At 42.9% G+C, this 18,222-nt stretch overlaps 1 protein-coding gene across 3 annotated transcripts in view; it reads left to right on the top strand.

The window, feature by feature from the left end:
• STK32A (serine/threonine kinase 32A) overlaps positions 1-18,222 on the top strand; it is a 127,985-nt gene that overhangs the window by 92,645 nt on the left and 17,118 nt on the right. For all 3 annotated transcript variants that reach the window (XM_025447652.3, XM_035713556.2, XM_035713554.2), the window contains exons 7-9: positions 3,214-3,303; positions 12,114-12,211; positions 17,085-17,201. In XM_025447652.3, coding sequence (XP_025303437.3) covers positions 3,214-3,303; positions 12,114-12,211; positions 17,085-17,201 — 305 coding nt within the window. The remainder of the gene's footprint in view (positions 1-3,213; positions 3,304-12,113; positions 12,212-17,084; positions 17,202-18,222) is intronic.

Genomic DNA, 18,222 nt, shown 5'->3' on the forward strand with positions numbered 1-18,222 from the left:
AGACATAGTGAGAAAACAGTATAAGTAATGACAATAATGATAGTTGAATTAAATGGCTCGGTGCATCAATTCAGATTTTTAATGTGCTTCTGTGTCTCAAGGTACAGAGGTGAAAAGAAAAGGCAAAAATGCTTTTCCAAGCACTAAATCAGGAACTTCTGAGCGTTGTACCTGAAAAACTAAACCACACCAAGGCAGTGGTTCTAAGTGGGGATGGCTTTGCTCTACTTCGTGTCCCCAGAGGGCACATCTGGCAGTGTCTAGAGACATTTTTCATGGTAAGGATTCCAGCCAGGAGTGGGAAGCGCCTTTGGCCTCTAGCGGGTAGAGGCTAGGGCTGCTACTGAACTTACTACAGTGCATAGGACAGCCCCCATAGCAAATAATTACCAAGTCTAAGAGGTTGAGAAACTCTATGTAAGGACCTGGGCTGATGGTCCCTCATTCCCAACGCAGTTCCCGTGTCCCTCAACCAGCAGATGGCTGAACCTTCCCTGGTGAGCCAGCGCTGAGGTTCATTTTCACAGCACAGAACATGGCAGAGGGATCACCAGGTACAGTAGCATCTTGGGCCAGTGCCGACCAGCTCTGCGGAGTCCTGCTTGTGTCGTTCAGCCAAGAGCACCGGACTCAAGGTCCCTAGTAGATCCTGGCCCTCAAACAATTTCTCCCCATCCATCCTGTGTGCCCTGGCAGGGAGACTAACCCTGAGCCAACCGGGAAGTGATTGTTTCAGTTTATCTGGCTCTTTGGTCTTGTGATAAAGCACAAAAAGTTTGGAGGAAATTCGTAACTCAATAAAGGGGTCCTAGACCAAATTCTCAATTCTAATCCCTGCTCTGCTACCTCTGAGCCCTGTGAGATTAACCACCAACAACTTTTCTATTAAAGGGACTGTTTCACTAGACTCACCTGTTTGAAAATGGCGATTAATCAAACACATCTAAATACCACTGAACGATAAAATTCAACATTCTTTCAACCAAATTCAAAAGATAATATAATGAGTAGTTACTGGGTCAGGATTTCCTACCAACCCAGGTCTTATTTTAAGAGTAGTCTCAAAATTTACTGAGAATCAGAATCCCCTGGGAGGCTTATTTAAACATGGGACTCCCCCCACCCTCAGCTTCTAATTCAGCAGGCTGGGGGGCATTCTCAGATATTTGCATTTCTAACAAGTTCCTAGGTGATGCTGGTGCTGCCAATGGGAGGAGCACGCTTTCAGAACCAGGTGACTCTAAAACATCCTCTACCTTTTATTTCTACAAGAGCATGGATAATCTCAGGACTGAGTGGGCTCAAGGTGTCCACTCAGACTAAAGTCGTGGGTCACATGCCTGGCTGCTCATCTGAATCACCTGTGGAGTTTCTGGTTGTTTCTAACATAGACACCTGGCTCTCCCACCATGCCACTGCTACCAGAGTCTCAGCAGGGTGAAGTTCAGGCATGTGTGTCGGGCAAAATGGCACTGGGGTCTCTAGTCATGAGAAACAGCAACAGTTGGACACCTTCTTCCTTCCAGATGCTGAGCTGAGTTCTTCCACAGTATTATATTATTTGATCTTCCCAATAAACTCATGAGAAAATTCCTGTTACCATCCCAACTTTACAGAGAAGGTGTCACCTTTTAAGGTAGCACAGCAAGTTAGTGGTCGAACTTGGACTTGAAGCCAGGCCGGCTGACTCCAGAGAACAAGCTCTTCTTAACTACAAAGTCTCCAGGCTGACCTAATTTGATTCAGTGAACCATTTGAGCATGACTTAGGGGGACAAAGAAACAAAAAGCCGAGGCAACCTATATACTATGATAGAAGAGTTCTCAGAATCATGTCGGTATTATGTAGGCAAGAACACCTTCACTTTCAGCTAGACTCTTTATTAAAATATCAACACATCAGTGACCCCAAACACTTTTTTGCACAAAACAAAACCCCAGCAATAAAGGCAGTGAGGTTTGTCTTTAGCAGCACGCTGGATGCTATCAGGGAGCAGATCGAGAGGTTTGGCAGTGGGGGGAGTGTGGACTGTGAGACACGGAGGAAGGAACAGATGACATCCCCTCCAATTACAGCCGCGTCTCCTCCAAACCACAGAGCATGTAAATGGAAATGCCAGCGCTTCAAGGTCTTCTGAAAGCGTATGCATTTTGTGCCAACAGCATAATAGGCTGTGAGCCTGAGCTGCTGCTGCTGCCCTCTTCCTCCTTCTAGATGGAAATGCAAGGACCCTCACACTTCGGAGGCTGTGCTCCTTGCAGAAATGAGGCCTTAGACCCACGCTCTGTAGTCAGGAGTGTCAGAGCTGAGAGGCACCCTAGAGATGATCTAGTCCACTTCTCTTTCTTTCTTTCTTTCTTTCTTTCTTTCTTTCTTTCTTTCTTTCTTTCTTTCTTTCTTTCTTTCTCTTTCTTTCTTTCTTCTTTCTTTCTTTCTTTCTTTCTCTTTCTTTCTTTCTTTCTTCTTTCTTTCTTTCTTTTCTTTCTTTCTTCTTTCTTCTTTCTTTTTCTATTTTTTTTCTTTTTTTTTTTTACAAAAAGAAACTTGGTTTCAACATAGAAAAGGGACTGACAGTCTATGATACATGAGGGGCAGAGTTCAGGGCAGAGCTCAGATCTCTTGGCTCGCTGCCCAGGGCTCATTATACAGCATCTTTATAAATAAAACTTGACTTACTTGGCCCAGCCTTCCCCTAATACATTATTTTGCTGGGGGTAGGTAGAGGACAACCTAAACTAGCAGACAAAAAAATACTAATGATATTTTGGAGAAATTGGATGAAACAGGAGGAAAAGGGACTCTCGCTTGGCAAAGAAATAAATACATGTATCCACACTTGTGTCAGCGTTACAGTAACAGTATTTATCTCTGGGGGAAAAAAAATCCCATATGAGACCCTTGGAAAAACGCTTGGCAATCTGACGCCTAGACTAGCTGTCGGCGGCTCCCTCCTGATGCCCGCAGGTGCTAACCACCCGAGACGCGGCCAACAGCAAATCCTAAGCCGACTTCCCAGGGCGGCGCGTCCTTAACCAGGCGGTACCGCTTTCTGAGCTTGAGCCGCGGGTGTGCAAGGGCTCCCGCGCTCCGCTGGGGCCGGGCAGGTGTGCCCCGGGGCTGGGGGCTGCGGAGCTGCCGGCGGGGGACCTCGCGGGCCCGGGCACAGGAGCGCTGGGCCGGACTGAGCGTGGCTGTGGTGCTTTTGTCTCGCAGGGCACGTGCACATCGCGGACTTCAACATCGCGGCGACGCTGCCCCGGGAGGCGCGGCTCACCACCGTGGCGGGCACCCGGCCTTACATGGGTACGGCTGCCCCTCCGTGCGCGCGGCCCTGTCCCCGCCGGGCGCCCCGAGCCACGCGCCCCGGGCCGGGGGGGGGGGGGGGGGCGCCCCGGGAGGGAGCCGAACGCCCAGGGTCTGCAGCTCAGGGGGCGCACCTTCCACTGGCAGGCGCCCCAAGCAATGGAACCCGGGGCCCCTGGGGTGGGGCGCCGTCACTTGGGGGTCCCTCCCTTGGTCTCGGCTCAGGTCCCGATCCCAGGTCAGGAGATCGAGCCCCGCGTCGGGCGCCCTCAGCGCGGAGCCTGCGCGCTCCTCTCCGTCCCTCTCTGCACCTCCTCCCCCTCGCAAGCTCGCTCTCAAATAAATAAATAAAATCTTCCTACAGAATAGAATCGAAGTAAGGCACAGTAATAAGTCAGATGGTGATAAGGGACACGAGTATCACCGTCCCCATCACTTCCGTGCCCCCGCATCACCCGCATCGGGCGGCAAAGTTCCCGCAGCGCCTCCCAGATGCCCCCTCACCCTTAGCCTTAGCACCGCGACAACCCCGTGGTTCTCCCTGCTAAAGATGAGGAACTAACTGGATTGTGCCTGAAGGTTCAAAAGACACCCAGAGGGTGACTAAAAGGATAAAGGCAAAAAAAAAAAAAAAAAAGATAAGGGCTAGGTGCCACAACTGTCAAGGAGGTCTCACATTTACTTGCATTAACGACACTCACAAGTTCCTGCAAATTCTAAGGGCTTTTGTTGGAGGCAGGACCAGCCTTGCCTCCCACCTGCCCCAGAAATGTAAAGAGAGAACGGCTGCCCATTCCCCAAAGGTATTCAGCAAGAGGGACTCCTGCACGCTCCCCAGCCAGGACAGGTGAGTCAGATCTCAAGAGAATTATCTGGAACGTCTGTGGGTGACTGTGAGAGGAGCGACCTGGCTTTCCACGCTTGGTCAATGTCTGGTTCGTCACCAGCACGTGCTGACTGGTCCTGGTCTCACAGGGCCTGAGTTGTCCATGAGGGTTGATGAGTTGGGAGTGAAGTCTTCCTGGGGACGGTACCATTAGGAGACAGACAGCAGTGTATGAGTGTGTGTTGGGGTGACTGGTGTGGGTTAGCCAGAGGGTACGGTCCAGCTTGTTAGGGACCCCTGGGGTAGCCTGGAGGGAGGGTCATTCCTCTCAGCGTGGCTTCCGGGAAACACCACCCATTCCAACAATTGAGCTCAACTATAACAGCATCCCAGAGGTGATCCCTCTGCTATCCCAAGCATAGGGTGCTTTAAAAGCTCTTCAGGTAATTCGGCCCTGCAGCCAGGGTTGAGAAGCTCTGCCCCAGATGAGGAGCTACATCAGCTCCTAGAAGCAACTGAAGAGAGATCACCCCAGGGCAGGGGCAGGGTGTTTCTGTTAGGATCCCTCTGCCTCCCCTCTCCCTCTTCCATGTCCTAAAACAGATGGTACTTTCTAGGAAAAGGGAGAAGGGATATGACAACCAGGTTGGCTGTCTCCACACCGGGGTGGTGAATCTAGCCGCGAGGTATAGGAGAGCTCTGGATCAGATAGGAGTCTTTAAATTTGTAGAACTGAATTTTAAAGTATCTGCAGTGGACGTTTTAATGGGCAAAAAAGGATTGAAATGTATGAAGCAAGAGACTATGAACTATCATTAAGGGAGCCCTCTACCCAACACAAATGGGAAACAAGACACTGAATAGTTGTTGGCAGATGACGGAAGAAAAGAACCTATTTCTGCCTCTACCCTAATTAGTTGAGATGTTTGAAGCAGATAATGTCACTGGTTAAGCCAGTGGAATTAGGGAGGCACAATGAATGGTTCTGACTAGATATGGTCAGAGTAATTTATGAGCAAGATCCTCGAACTTGAAATCAAGGGTAAGAGCAAAGCCACTTCTTTTAATATGTCATTCTCTTCCTCATATAACTAGAGAGAGGAAAAGAAAACGCCTACATGTGGGGCCACCCCACTTTCTGAGAGGAAGAAATCCTCTATGGGAAAAAAAAATGAGTCTTATTTTAGATGATATTTGAACAACTACAAATTTCCTGGCTTCCTATTACCAGTGCGGGGGAAGAAATCTCCTTTGTCACTTCTAAAATAATGGACACATCTAATTCAGCCTATTTTCTGCCTCAAACTCACAGTACTCAGATGATAAAAGGGAATGTCTGAGCCTGCTGGTCTGATGAATTTATTCTGCAGGTTTCCTGGGTTTCCATATTAAGGGCTATTTTCTCGAGCCAAATCAGAATGTGCATCTGGGTTTTCTAGGCCTGGTTTCCATGGTGAGAGGAGTAAAGGGAGGCTACCCTTCTTTTCTCTCCCCAGTGATTTTAAATACAATATCCGTAGAATTTAATTCTCCTCAAATTTGGCATTTCGAGTCCTTTCGCAACACGGAGCTAGGAAATTGGAATGCGTTCAAGGTTCTCTACGTTTCTCCACCTTCACCCTTATAATTAACAATTACTAATATTTATTGAAAGCTTTCTATGGGCCAGACAACGTGTTAAATGTTTAACGCTCACTTACTCATTTGTTTTTTCTCAGCAACTCCATGAGGCTCACTGTAATTAGCACCATTTTACAATGAGGAAATAAGAAGCTAAGTAATTTGCCCAAGATCACATGGCTAAAAATTGAAAAAGCTTAAATTTAAAGTAAATTCTGTCTGACTTCAGAAAGTCCAGCTTTTTCCTGAAAGAGAGATAAGGGAGCAATTGTTTAGAAATTACTTGTGGTCCTTAAAAAATTGTCAGTCAATCTAGGTAAAGCCAACCTGTTAGAAATGTTTCTTGCTTCAGTATAAATGAGTATCTGTCATCCCTTAACTCTGTATCCAAAGGTTGCCTTTGCCTTTGATTTTTCGGTAAGAGTCTTTCTAAGAGGTGTCATGGGTAGAAGTCTGTTTTTTTTCTTTTTAAAAATTACATTCCAAATAACTTGGCAAAATCTATGTAACAGACATTCACTAGCACCCATTTTGTAGTGCTCCTGTGGGATACTAATTAGCAGTTATAGAAAGAAAAATATTCTTTTTAAAAAAGATTTTGAGAGAGAGAGAGAGCACCTGCGCATGCGTATGTGTGAGTTGGGGGGTGGGGGCAGAGGGGGAGAAAGAGTCCCAAGCAGCATGCCCCACTGGGTACAGAGCCAGACACAGGACTTGATCTCAGAACCCTGAGTCCTGACCTGAGCCAGAAACAAGACTCAGATGCTTAACCGAGGGAGCCATCTGGGTGCCCTGGAAAGAAAAATTATTTTAAGAAGAAAGAAGGAAAACTAGGATGAAATACTGACGGTGACAGGAATATACAACATCTACTAAGGTGAGGTGCTGAGCATGTCCTACAGCAGGTTCTTGGCTCTGGACAGGTGGGAATGAGCAGTCGGCCGCCTCTGAACCATCTTTCAGCTCCCTCCTCCCTCCCCTCACTCCTGCCTCCGTGGGAATATAATCCAGATCACTTAGAGCTTAACCAATGAAAACATTTTTCTCTTCCCAATTAAAAACAAAGCAAACTCACTATGGAAAATGTGTAAAATGCTGATAAGCAAAAGGAAATTAAGTTAATTCCTCCACTTGTAGATATTTATGGTTTCCTTCCAGACCTTTTTTCTGTGCACACACAAACACACATACATTTTTTTTTTTTTTAAGTTGGATCATACTGGGACACCTGGGCAGCTCAGTGGTTGAGCATCTGCCTTTGGCTCAGGGTGTGATCCTGGGATCCCAGGATCAAGTTCCGCATCAGGCTCCTCGAAGGCAGCCTGCTTCTCCCTCTGCCTGCCTGTGTTTCTGCCTCTGTGTCTCTCATGAATAAATAAGTAAAATCTTAAAAAAAAAAAAGTTGGATCATACTAAATTTTTATGACCTAAATTTTCACTTTATAATGTAATAACAATAGACATTATACAATGAGCATTTATTACGGCCCAAACACTCTGCTAAGCTTTTGACATTTATTAAACCATTAAATTCTCAAAACAACCCTATGAAAGAGGTTTTACTATTATTCTGATTTCATAGAGTAAAAAAAAAATCAGGCCTAGGGAAAACACGACAAGATCATAATCACATTGGTAGAGCACAAAATTAAACCCAAGTCTAAAAACATCTCAAGGGGTGCCTGGGTGGCTCAGTCAGTTAAGCATCTGCCTTCAGCTCAGGTCTGGATCTTGGAGTCCTGGGATCAAGCCCCATGTGGGACTTCCTGCTCAGCTGGGAGCCTACTTCTCCCTCACCCTCTGACCTTCCCCCTTGGTCATGCTCTCTCTCTCCCCAAAAATAAATGCAATCTTATTAAAAAAATTTTTTAAAAAAATCTCGAGCCATAGTGCTGATGGTGAAGATGATGGTGAGGTTGATGGTGAGGATGATGAAGGGACAATGGCTACCACTGACTGAGCTCTTCCTATGTGCCAAGCATCGTTCTGAGTGTGTGCATTACATCATTGAGACTAAAACTTCCATGAGGCTGTTACTATTGTTAGTCCCACTTGAAACACACCAACTGAGGAATGAAGCGCTTTGCCCCAGGTGAAGCGAGGGATACAGAGCCCCGACTCCTGAACACTCTGCTGTCCTGTGGCTCCTCTCTGCCTCCAGTCTACAGACGCATCCAGCCAGAATTGCACCTCGTTTCTCTCTGGCTCCAGAGCCTTGGTCTTGGCAACTGATACTCTGCTAATTTTCCCACGCCAGTGTAGGTAACTATCATTTTTGATGATCATGCACCACAGAATTAGAGGACTGCATCAAATTAACCAGTTCTTTATTATTGAACCTTAGGTTGTTTCTCACGTTGAAATATAGATAAGTCTGTAATGAAACTCCTGTTAGCAGAAATAGGTCCTGAGACTTGTTTATCTTTGAGATAAATTCCCATTCCAAGAATTCCTGGTCGGTGGACACTTAAGTGTTAATGTGTTCTCCTCCTGAATGTCCGCATTGATTTATGCTCATTCATTCTCAAAGTGTCAGAATATTTACTTCCCTGGATTCTCAGCAGGGCTGCACAATGAATATCTTTAATCTTCCTGAAAAGATCATTTAAAACAGTCCCTCATTAGGATACTAATACTGCAATTCCCTGACTTTTTAGGTAAATTGTGCATGTTCTTTGCTCATTTCCTATTAGGGTGTTAATATTTTTATCCTATCCTGATATTTCTTATTGATTATATAAAAAATTATAGACCCTTATATATTCGGAATATGAGTGTATCATATATGATATAAATATGAAAATATGATTTCCTACCTCTTAATTTTTTAAAGATTCTATTGATTTATTCATGAAAGACACACAGAGAGAGAGAGAGAGGCAGAGACACAGGCAGAGGGAGGAGCAGGCTCCATGCAGGGAGCCCGACATGGGACTCGATCCCAGGACTCTGGGATCACGCTCTGAGCCAAAGGCAGACGCTCAACCACTGAGCCACCCAGGCGTCCTGATTTCCTACCTTTTAGTTTGCTGTTGTTCTTATGGCATTTTTTATATAAAGAACTATTTTTCTAACATCACACTATTAGTCTTTTTTATAGTTTCTACCCTCTTCATTATTTTTTAATTTTTTTCATTAATTAATTAATTTGAGAGAGGAAGAGAGAGCATTGGAGGGGGGGCTGGAGGAGAAGGAGAAGGAGAGACAGTTTCTGGCAGATGCAACAATGAGCACAAAGCCCGATGCAGTGCTGGATTCCATGACCCTGAGATCCTGACCTGAGCCGTAACCAAGAGTCAGTTGCTCAACCACTGCACCCCTAGGCACTCCTATAGTTTCTACCTTTGATGCTATTCTTAGTAAGACCTTCTTATCTCAGATTTTGGATATGGATACCTAATATTTTTATTACTGTTATAGTTTCATTTTCTTCTTATTCCAATTACATATAAGATACGTAATTGGAATGAAGATATGTCATAAGGATCTGACCTTATTTTTTGTTATATCATTAAATAAGTGTTTTGAGATGACATACCAAACAAGACCTGTTCCCTGTTGATTTATAATATGTTCATCATAAACTAAATATCCTTATATACTAGCACATACATTCTGTGGTTTTCAAATCTTAATTATTATAACTTTATAATATAATTTAATTATTATAACTATATAATATAATATTACTTAATCCTATACATAGGATGCAAGTCTATGTCTTTATTCTTTTTCAGAAAACTTTTATTATTCATAGATTTTATTCTGGTAGCTAAAATTTATGATTTTTTTGTAAATTTCATTAATTATTTCTATTGCATTACATTTGTGGATTAGGTTTGGGGCCCTTTTTTAATTTCTTGACCAAGAAGCTACTATCTAGGGGCACCTGGGGACTCAGTCATTTGAGCTTCTGATTTTTTTTTTTAAGATTTTATTTATTTATTCATGGGAGACACAGGCAGAGGGAGAAGCAGGTTCCATGCAGGGAGGCTGATCCAGGACTCGATCCCGGGACTCCAGGATCACGCCCTGGGCGGAAGGCAGGTGCTAAACCGCTGAGCCACCCAGGGATCCCTGAGCTTTTGATTCTTAATTTCATCTCAGGTCATGATCTCAGGGTCTGAGATTGAGCCCCACTTCAGGCTCGTGCTCGGCATGGAAACTGCTTTTCCCTCTCCCTCCCGCTCTGCTCTCCCCTCCATCAAAATGAATAAATAAAATCTTTTTTAAAAATTTACTATCTAGGTGTTTTAAAAACTGAAAACCGGGGCATCTGGGTGGCTCAGTCAGTTAATCTGCTTTCAGCTCAGGTCGTGATCCCAAGGTCCTGGGGACGAGCCCGGTATCTTCAGGCTCCCTGCTCAGCTGGGGGTCTTCTTCTCCCTCTCCCTCTACCCATCCTCACCCTGCTCATGATCTCTCTCTAACTCATATAAGTAAATAAATACAATCGTTTTTAAAAAGAAAAACCTGAAAACCAAATGATGGAAAAAATCAAAATAGCCAATAGACACATTAAAATGGAGTCAAGCTTATTAGTAATCAAGAGAATGCCAATTTAAACCACAATAAAAGATCAATGCACATTTGCAATATTGGGAGAATTCAAAAGGTCAGGTAACACCAAGTGTGGGTAAGGAGGCTGAGCAAAAGAAACTCCGTTACACTATGGTCACAGTGTTAATCGGTACTACCACTTGGATTAATAGTTGGCCATTACCCAGAATATGTTTAGACGCACGTCCTTTCCCCAGCAGCTCCCCTCCAGGAACATACCCTGTAGATGTGTGGACTTTTAGAAGTGTTCATGACTGTACTGTTCACAATACTCTCAAACTGAAAATACCCAGATGTTAGGTATCCTCCGCTGCCTGTCACCTGTCACCCAGGGTACTGGTAAGGGAAAGTGGAAATAAAACCCATTTCTATCCAGTCTAGTGGGTACCGTGGGGTCAGGGCCAATTATCTCCCAAACTGCATGGGGAGCCATGATGTAAAGAAAGGACGCAGTGATGCACAAGAGATGAAATCACTAGGGAATGAGGCTCTTGCGGTCAGGGTCAGTCCTGGGCCTTGGGCTATCAACATTCTACCTCTGATTGGATGTCGTCAGCAGGATTTTACTTGGGACTTGAGTATCCTAGGTAGTAAGCCTGCATGCAGGCCTCACATCACGCCAATTTCCTTTCCAGAGCCAACACCTTACTGTCAGAAGCTTGGGTCAACTGTGTATAGCTTTTGACAAGTAAAAGCTATACACAGAATTTCCTATGAATGTTGGCTTCTCCAGAACAGAGACTAATTTTTGGAGCACTTTCTAGGTGCCAGGCACGGAGCTGAGATTTTGGCATGCATTGTCTCATTTAATTTCTCACCTCTATAAAGATCTCCTTATTATTTTGACCTTGCTGATGAAGATTCTCAAGTCGAGCAGCTGACTTTTTCAAGGTCAGAATAAGCTGTAAAGGCAGGATTTTCCCCCAGACAGCATGGCTCCAGAGCTAATAATTGTCACCGCTGCTTATTTACTTGACTCCTCATTGTTTATTTATTCAACATATTTCTGTTGAGTGACTCTAAATGCCAGGTTCAATATTAAACACTAGAACTGTAATGGTGAGCGTGCAGCCCTTGCTTTGTGCCTTACCCCTCACGAGTTAGGTATATTTTTGGAAGAGTATGAAGAAGGTTCACCGAGCATCAAAGTGCTTGGAGAATACATAACTATGAGGTCACCTCCAGGGGCAAAATTGACTGTAGCTTTGCTTTCCCTTGGAGTCCTTTCAAATAACTGTTACAAAGCGTAAGTTTCTCCACCTGCTGTGACACCTATTTCTCAGAGTGCCCACTCTCTCCTCTTCTCTCTCTCTCACCATCAAGAGCGGGCTGTAAATGCTGCTCTTGGTCTTCTAGGGGACTCTGAGATGGAGAGCCAATCCAGTGTACCTCGCACCAAATTCTAAGTGTTTGCAGCAGTAATCTACATTTTAGTCCTTCAACATAAATCTTCCAAATCAAGACAACAAATAACAACTTCCCCCACATTTGACTTTAGGGTCAGCTGAACTTTTGACGCCTTACGGGATCCGGTTTTTAATAGTTACGTGATATAAATAAGAGAAGAATTTGCCCATCAAGGCCTGCGCAGGCCCGTGTGTTGGCTGATGAATGAGGCCACTGAGAAAAGAAAATTAGCCATTTTTGCCTGCTGTGAGCAATCTAGCAAGGGGTGATAAACATCCCTAGCAGTGTTTCTTCCTTTTATTTACCCTGGTAATGTGCCTTTGGAGGAACATGTTGGGAGCAGAGATTCGTTAATGTCTCAGGGAGTAAAACTGACCTAACTTTTCTGTGTTTTCAGCACCTGAGATGTTCAACTCCAGGAGAGAAGCAGGCTATTCCTTTGCCGTGGACTGGTGGTCCCTGGGAGTGACGGCGTATGAGCTCTTGAGAGGCCGGGTATGCACTTCTCCTTGGTTACTCTTCCAGCAAGTTTTATTTTTAGGATGAAAGAATAGATTTTTATTGTTGTTATTTTGTTTTTGCTAAAAATCAAGCAGTTTGTTAGCCAGGTTTGAAAGCACTATGCCATGGGATGCTTGGGATTTCTGCACATATTCACTCTCCTACCTTTGGATCCTAGCATGTGAGCTAACATCAAATGCAGATAAAATTAAATGAATAATAAGGGTATTACAAACTCCCAGAGAGGGAAAATCAGTGCACCTCACTAAATATCTTGTGTAAATATATTTGTTTGTTTAAAGAAAATCATTTTGCACTCACAGTATGGGACTCTAACTTCGACATACTTCCCCAAGGTGGAAGTGAATTATTAATATGACACAATTCATGCCCTGTCTTGTTGGATTCCTCTCTGTCACTTGGCTCCTGGGTTCTGAGTGTAAGGGCAAATGAGCGTCATATGTTTTAAAGAAGACATTTCTTAAACTAAGAAAATGCCTAGAAAGAATTTCGCCAACAAAATGTTTCCCCCTCCATATTATTTTACCTCTGTGGTAGTTCTCTGTATTAACATTTGTCAGATTGATTTTTTTCTTTTCTTTTCTTTGGGCAGGGGGGAAGGTAAAGAAAAGTTACTAACAGGTTATTGAATTTAAATCCATTTTGCGAAGTATTGCCCTTATGAGTTTTTCGAGGTTTATCCATTGTTATGTTTTTATCTCTTCTACGTCATTAGACTATAAATTCATTAAAGGTGAAACATGTACCTTATACAGTTTAGTATTATCCCCAGAATTTAACTTTAAATAGACACATAACAAGCGAGTATTGAAGGAATGGGGGCACAAGGCACTACATATCAGCCCAGCCACAGTCTAGCAAAGAATCACCAAGTAGGCTGTAGGTAATTAGGTTTCAAAATCTAGCTAATCACATTTAATTACAACTATCAACACAACCAGACCACAGAGGATGGGGGCTAAACATCGATTGCCTCCACATTTACAAATTCTCATTTATAGAAAAATATATATTGGCTCAAGGACAAATATGCCTGACCTTGACATCTCTGTGGTTTCTGACCTTCACTGCAGTCTTGATGAATGGGTCCCTTAGCTATTGACCTGCTTTGTCTGCCACTGTAAGGGCAAGGTCTGTCTTTTCTAGCTTTGGGTTATTCTAAAGTATTAGCTTCTAGTAGGTATACACATAGTTTTGTCCTAATTGTACATCCTGCATATAGCTGCAACTCTTTTGCTCTCATGCTCCTGAAATAAGACTATGATCACAACACCTCATTTTCTCCAATCTAATGTTTTACTTTTTCCACCTCATTCATTCTTTATATTCTTGCTCTTATTGTATATGCTGCCTAGGAATTGTTTGATAGATCCTGTCACTGCACACTGTAATTTCTTTATAGCGTGCATTCCATTGATTTAGGGGTGTGAGTATATTAGTGTGTGCAGTCTATATAAATATTTATGGTTTCTGTGAATAGACTATAAGCTCCACCAGTGTAGAAATCATGTCCCTCTTGTTCTCAGTTTCCCAACACCCAACAGAGGTGCTGGAACATCATGGGCATTCAATAAATATTTGGCAAATGAATAAATATACAATTGTGATAATGGATGAATTAACATGGATTTTAAATTTTAGAACTAGAAAGATAAGTTCTTGTATAAGACAAAGGCAATTTGACTATTTTTCATAGGTTGACAGATCATGAGGATTTTTTTTTAAATATAAGTTCAGTCACTTGGCCTTCTAAAGTATTGAAAAAAGCACATTTAAATCAGTTGCCTCTGGGGCGCCTGAGTAGCTCAGTGCTTGAGTGTCTGCCTTTGGCTCAGGTTGTGATCCCAGGGTCCTGGGATCGAGTCCCACATAGGGCTCCCCACAGGGAGCCCACTTCTCCTTCCGCCTGTGTTTGTGTCTCACGAATAATTTTTTTAAATCTTTTTTAAAAATTTAAAAAATAAACGAGGGCAATAAATAAATAAATAAATAAACGAGGCTCAGCGGTTTAGCACTGCCTTCAGCCTAGGGCCTGATCCTAGAGACTCGAGATCAAGTCCCACGTCAGGCTCCCTGCAGGAAGTCTGCTTCTCCCTCAGCCTGTGTCTCTGCATGTCTCTCTCTCTCTCTCATAAATAAAATCTTTTATAAATAAATAAATAAATAAATAAATAGATAAATAAATAGATAAATAATAAACGAGTTGCCTGCAGCATTCATCAGTTAACTTATTCATTTATCAAATCATTTTATGTTTTTAGCTGAGAAACAGTAAGTTTACAAGCAGCAATGAAATTAGAAAAAAGAAAAAAACGTACGCACCTGCCCATATAAACCTGGAAGCTGAAGTGTGCCAAACCTGCCCCGACTCTTAAAGGTATAGAGTGCATCCCGTGTAGTGTGGCCCACAGGCCTTGGCTAGTAGACCGTCAGTAAGCACTGATCACGGTGATAAGGTAGCGAGCACATCTTTCTAGGGCTGAGTTACATGAGTTATCTCCATTGTTTGGTTACTGGGACAAATGAATCCTTTATTCAGTCTTGTGGAAAGAAAATAGGTGGCAGGTATGTGTGTTTAGACCTTGCATAAAAAAAATTAAAGTTTGGCCAGTCTCCTTTTTGGAGAGTCAACTCCTAGCACTTTGTGCTTCCCCAACCAACTTGATGTTGACATACCAGGTGTAGAGTTAAGCCTTTCTTCACATCACCTTTATTGATGACTCTCGCTATTCACTATTCACATTTGTATGATGTGTCTGTCTATGTTGTGTTCAAGAATAACACAAATCTCTCTCCTGCACTGGGTATGTGTTAGCTGCTCTACGGAGAACTTTACATGCATCATGTCATTTAATTTTCCAACAAACTCATGTGGTGGTTTATTTTACAGATAAAGGAACAAATTGAGTGCCTCAATTTAACACTCAAATCCTTTCTTACCTTCAAAGCTCAAGATCTTAACTACATTACCTTTCCCACCCTCACCCCCAAGCTTTTATTTAGATTCCATTGGGTAACAGTGTAATATCAGTTTCAGGTGTAGAATTCAGTGATTCATCCCTTACATTCAACACCCAGGGCTCATCACAAATGTCCTCCTTGTTGCTCATCACTCACTCAGCCTATCCCCCTGCCCCTCCCCCCTCTGGTAACCATCACTTTGTTCTCTGTAGTTAAGAATCTATTTCTCAGTTTGCCTCTTTCCTCCCCACCCACACGTTCATTTGTTCTGTTTCTTAAATTCCACATATGGGTAAATCACATGGTATTTGTCTTTCTCTGACTTCTTTCACTTAGCATAACATTCTCCAGCTCCATCCACATCAATGCAAATGGCAAGATTTCATTCCTCTTGATGGCTAACATTCCATTATATATAAAATGGAATATATGTACATATATATAGAGAGATACCTATCCATTCATCAGTCAATGGACACGTGGGCAGTTTCCATAATTTGGCTCTTATTAATAAGGCTGCTACAAACATCAGGGTTCATGTATCTCTTTGAATTAGTATTTTTGTATCCTTTGGGTAAATAAATACCTGGTAATGAAATTGCTGGATTGTAGAGTTGTTCTATTTTTAGCTTTTGGGGGAACTTCCATAGTATTTTCCAGAGGGGCTATATCAGTTTGCATTCTACCAACAGTGTAAGAGGGTTCCCCTGTCTCCAGTTCCTCGCCAACACCTGTTGTTTCTTGTGCTGTTGATTTTTGCCATTCTGACAGGTGTGAGGGAATATCGCATTGTGGTTTTGATTTGTATTTCCCTGACAATGAGTGATGTTGAGCATATTTTTATGTGTCTATTAGCCGTCTATAATCACATTACCTTTTAATACTGATTTACAGCAGGAAGAATATGAAACTCTTCCATTTCTTTCAATTTTCTCCATCAATCCACAGTCATTTATTACATATCTTGAAAGGGTCAGGCACTTGATAAATGTACATAGCCATATTAACTGTCCCATTGTTGGTTAACCTAATATGGAAATATTGTTCATTCAACAAACATGTAATGACCACCTACTGGGTGCTAGGTTCAGTGGACACAAATACGAATAAGACATGATCTCTGGCCCTAAGTAGCTCACAGTTCACACAAAAGATAAAATCCCATAAATCCGTTTTGTGAACTAGAGAAATTAATATAGGTAAAGGCTGCTCTCTAGTGGACAGCGGTGAAAAATATAACAAAACCACTGCTTTGTTTGATTTCTTATCCCCAAAATTAAAACCAGAGAAGAACTTGGTTCTCTCAGAAGTAAAAATATTTTGTCTCCTGATAAAGTTCTCCACCCTACTCCACATAACTAGCAACTCATAGGATTTTGGACTGGAGTTAAATTTTCCTGGGTCGCACTCTACCCTGAGCTCACTACTGATTCAAGAAGCACAACGAGGTGTAGAGTACAACTCTGGGCCTCTTAATAATTAACATTTAAGTAACAATTTTTTTCAAGTTCCTTTTACTGGACACTTGTCCCATGTTTTAGGCAAATACTTAGGTAAGCTGCCTTACAAAACATCCCAAACTGGTATCTCAGGTGGATTGAGTGCACAGAAATGTTTCATTTGGCCCAATGGGTTTTTAACAAGTTTTTAACAATTCTGAGATTTCACAGGAAACTACAGATTTCTGGTGTCTTTTAAAATAAATAAATAAATAAAAGATCTGGGAACAGTAGACCATATTTGCATATGAAAAAACAGCTGGAAGGGGTTAGAAAATGATACTGAGATTTTACTGGTAGAAAATTTAGCTTCGGGAACACGTGCGAAACAAAATTTTTTTCTTTACCCTTTAAATATGAAGACTCTTATTTGTTCTCTCCCCAAGAGACCGTACCATATTCGCTCCAGCACTTCCAGCAAGGAAATCGCACACATGTTTGACACGGCTATCGTGGCTTACCCCTCTGCCTGGTCACAGGAAATGGTGTCACTACTTAAAAAGGTAAGAAGGAGGACTGCATGAGCAATGCAAGTGGGAAAGAGAAGCATGCTCTCTGGTTTGAGGTGAGAGGTAGTCTATAATAGTGGAGGCAGCCACGAAAATACACATTTCGAGAGTGGGCTTCGCACCTAACAGCTTTCAAGCATGTGGCTTCGACAAGGCAACACGTGTCCTCTTGCTCAGTAGTGTCAAACTCAGGGTGTCCAAAATGGAGTTCCTGGTCTCTATTTCCTGGACTTCCTGTGATGTTCCCTTTCTCAGTGACTGGCCCCTCTATCCATCCAGTTAGGGAAGCCAGAAACCAGAAATCACCCATCATCCCCATATCCAGTTCATTGCCAAGTTCTGTAACCTGATTTTGTAAATATCTCTTGAACCCTCTCTCTATCTCTACTGCCATCTCCCCAGTCCCACTGCCATCAGGTCTTGCCTTATAACTGGTTTGTCCTGTACACTTTTACATACTGCATTCAGTTCTCTCCTCTGCCCCATACCGATCTTTTCAAAGTAAAATTCATTGTCTTCTCATGGTTCTTAGAATTAAGATCAAGAGGGGATCCCTGGTGGCTTAGCGGTTTAGTGCCTGCCTTCGGCCCAGGGCATGGTCCAAGAGTCCCAGAATTGAGTCCTGGGATCAAGTCCCATGTTGGGCTCCCTGCATGGAGCCTGCTTCTCCCTCTGCCTGTGTCTCTGCCTCTCTCTCTCTCTGTCTCTCATGAAATAAATAAATAAATAAAATCTCTCTTTTTTTTTTTTTTTTTTTTTTTACAAAAAAAGAATTAAGATCAAGATAATTTGTATGGTATAAAGGTTCTCACTACCAATCAAGCCCCATTTTGGACTTTTGTTCCCCTTTTGACTACACATAAACTACTTTATACTTCTTTTTCTCTTCTCCTTTTCCTCTCCCTTCTTACTATCACATGCCAGTCTCTTACCACAGGGCCTTTGCACATGCTACTCCTGCCTGGAACAATGCCCCACCCGCAGCTCTTCCAGCTCTCTCTGTTAGATCAACACT

Source organism: Canis lupus, chromosome 2 (genome assembly GCF_003254725.2).
Source record: "Canis lupus dingo isolate Sandy chromosome 2, ASM325472v2, whole genome shotgun sequence".
Taxonomy (NCBI): Eukaryota; Metazoa; Chordata; class Mammalia; order Carnivora; family Canidae; genus Canis; species Canis lupus.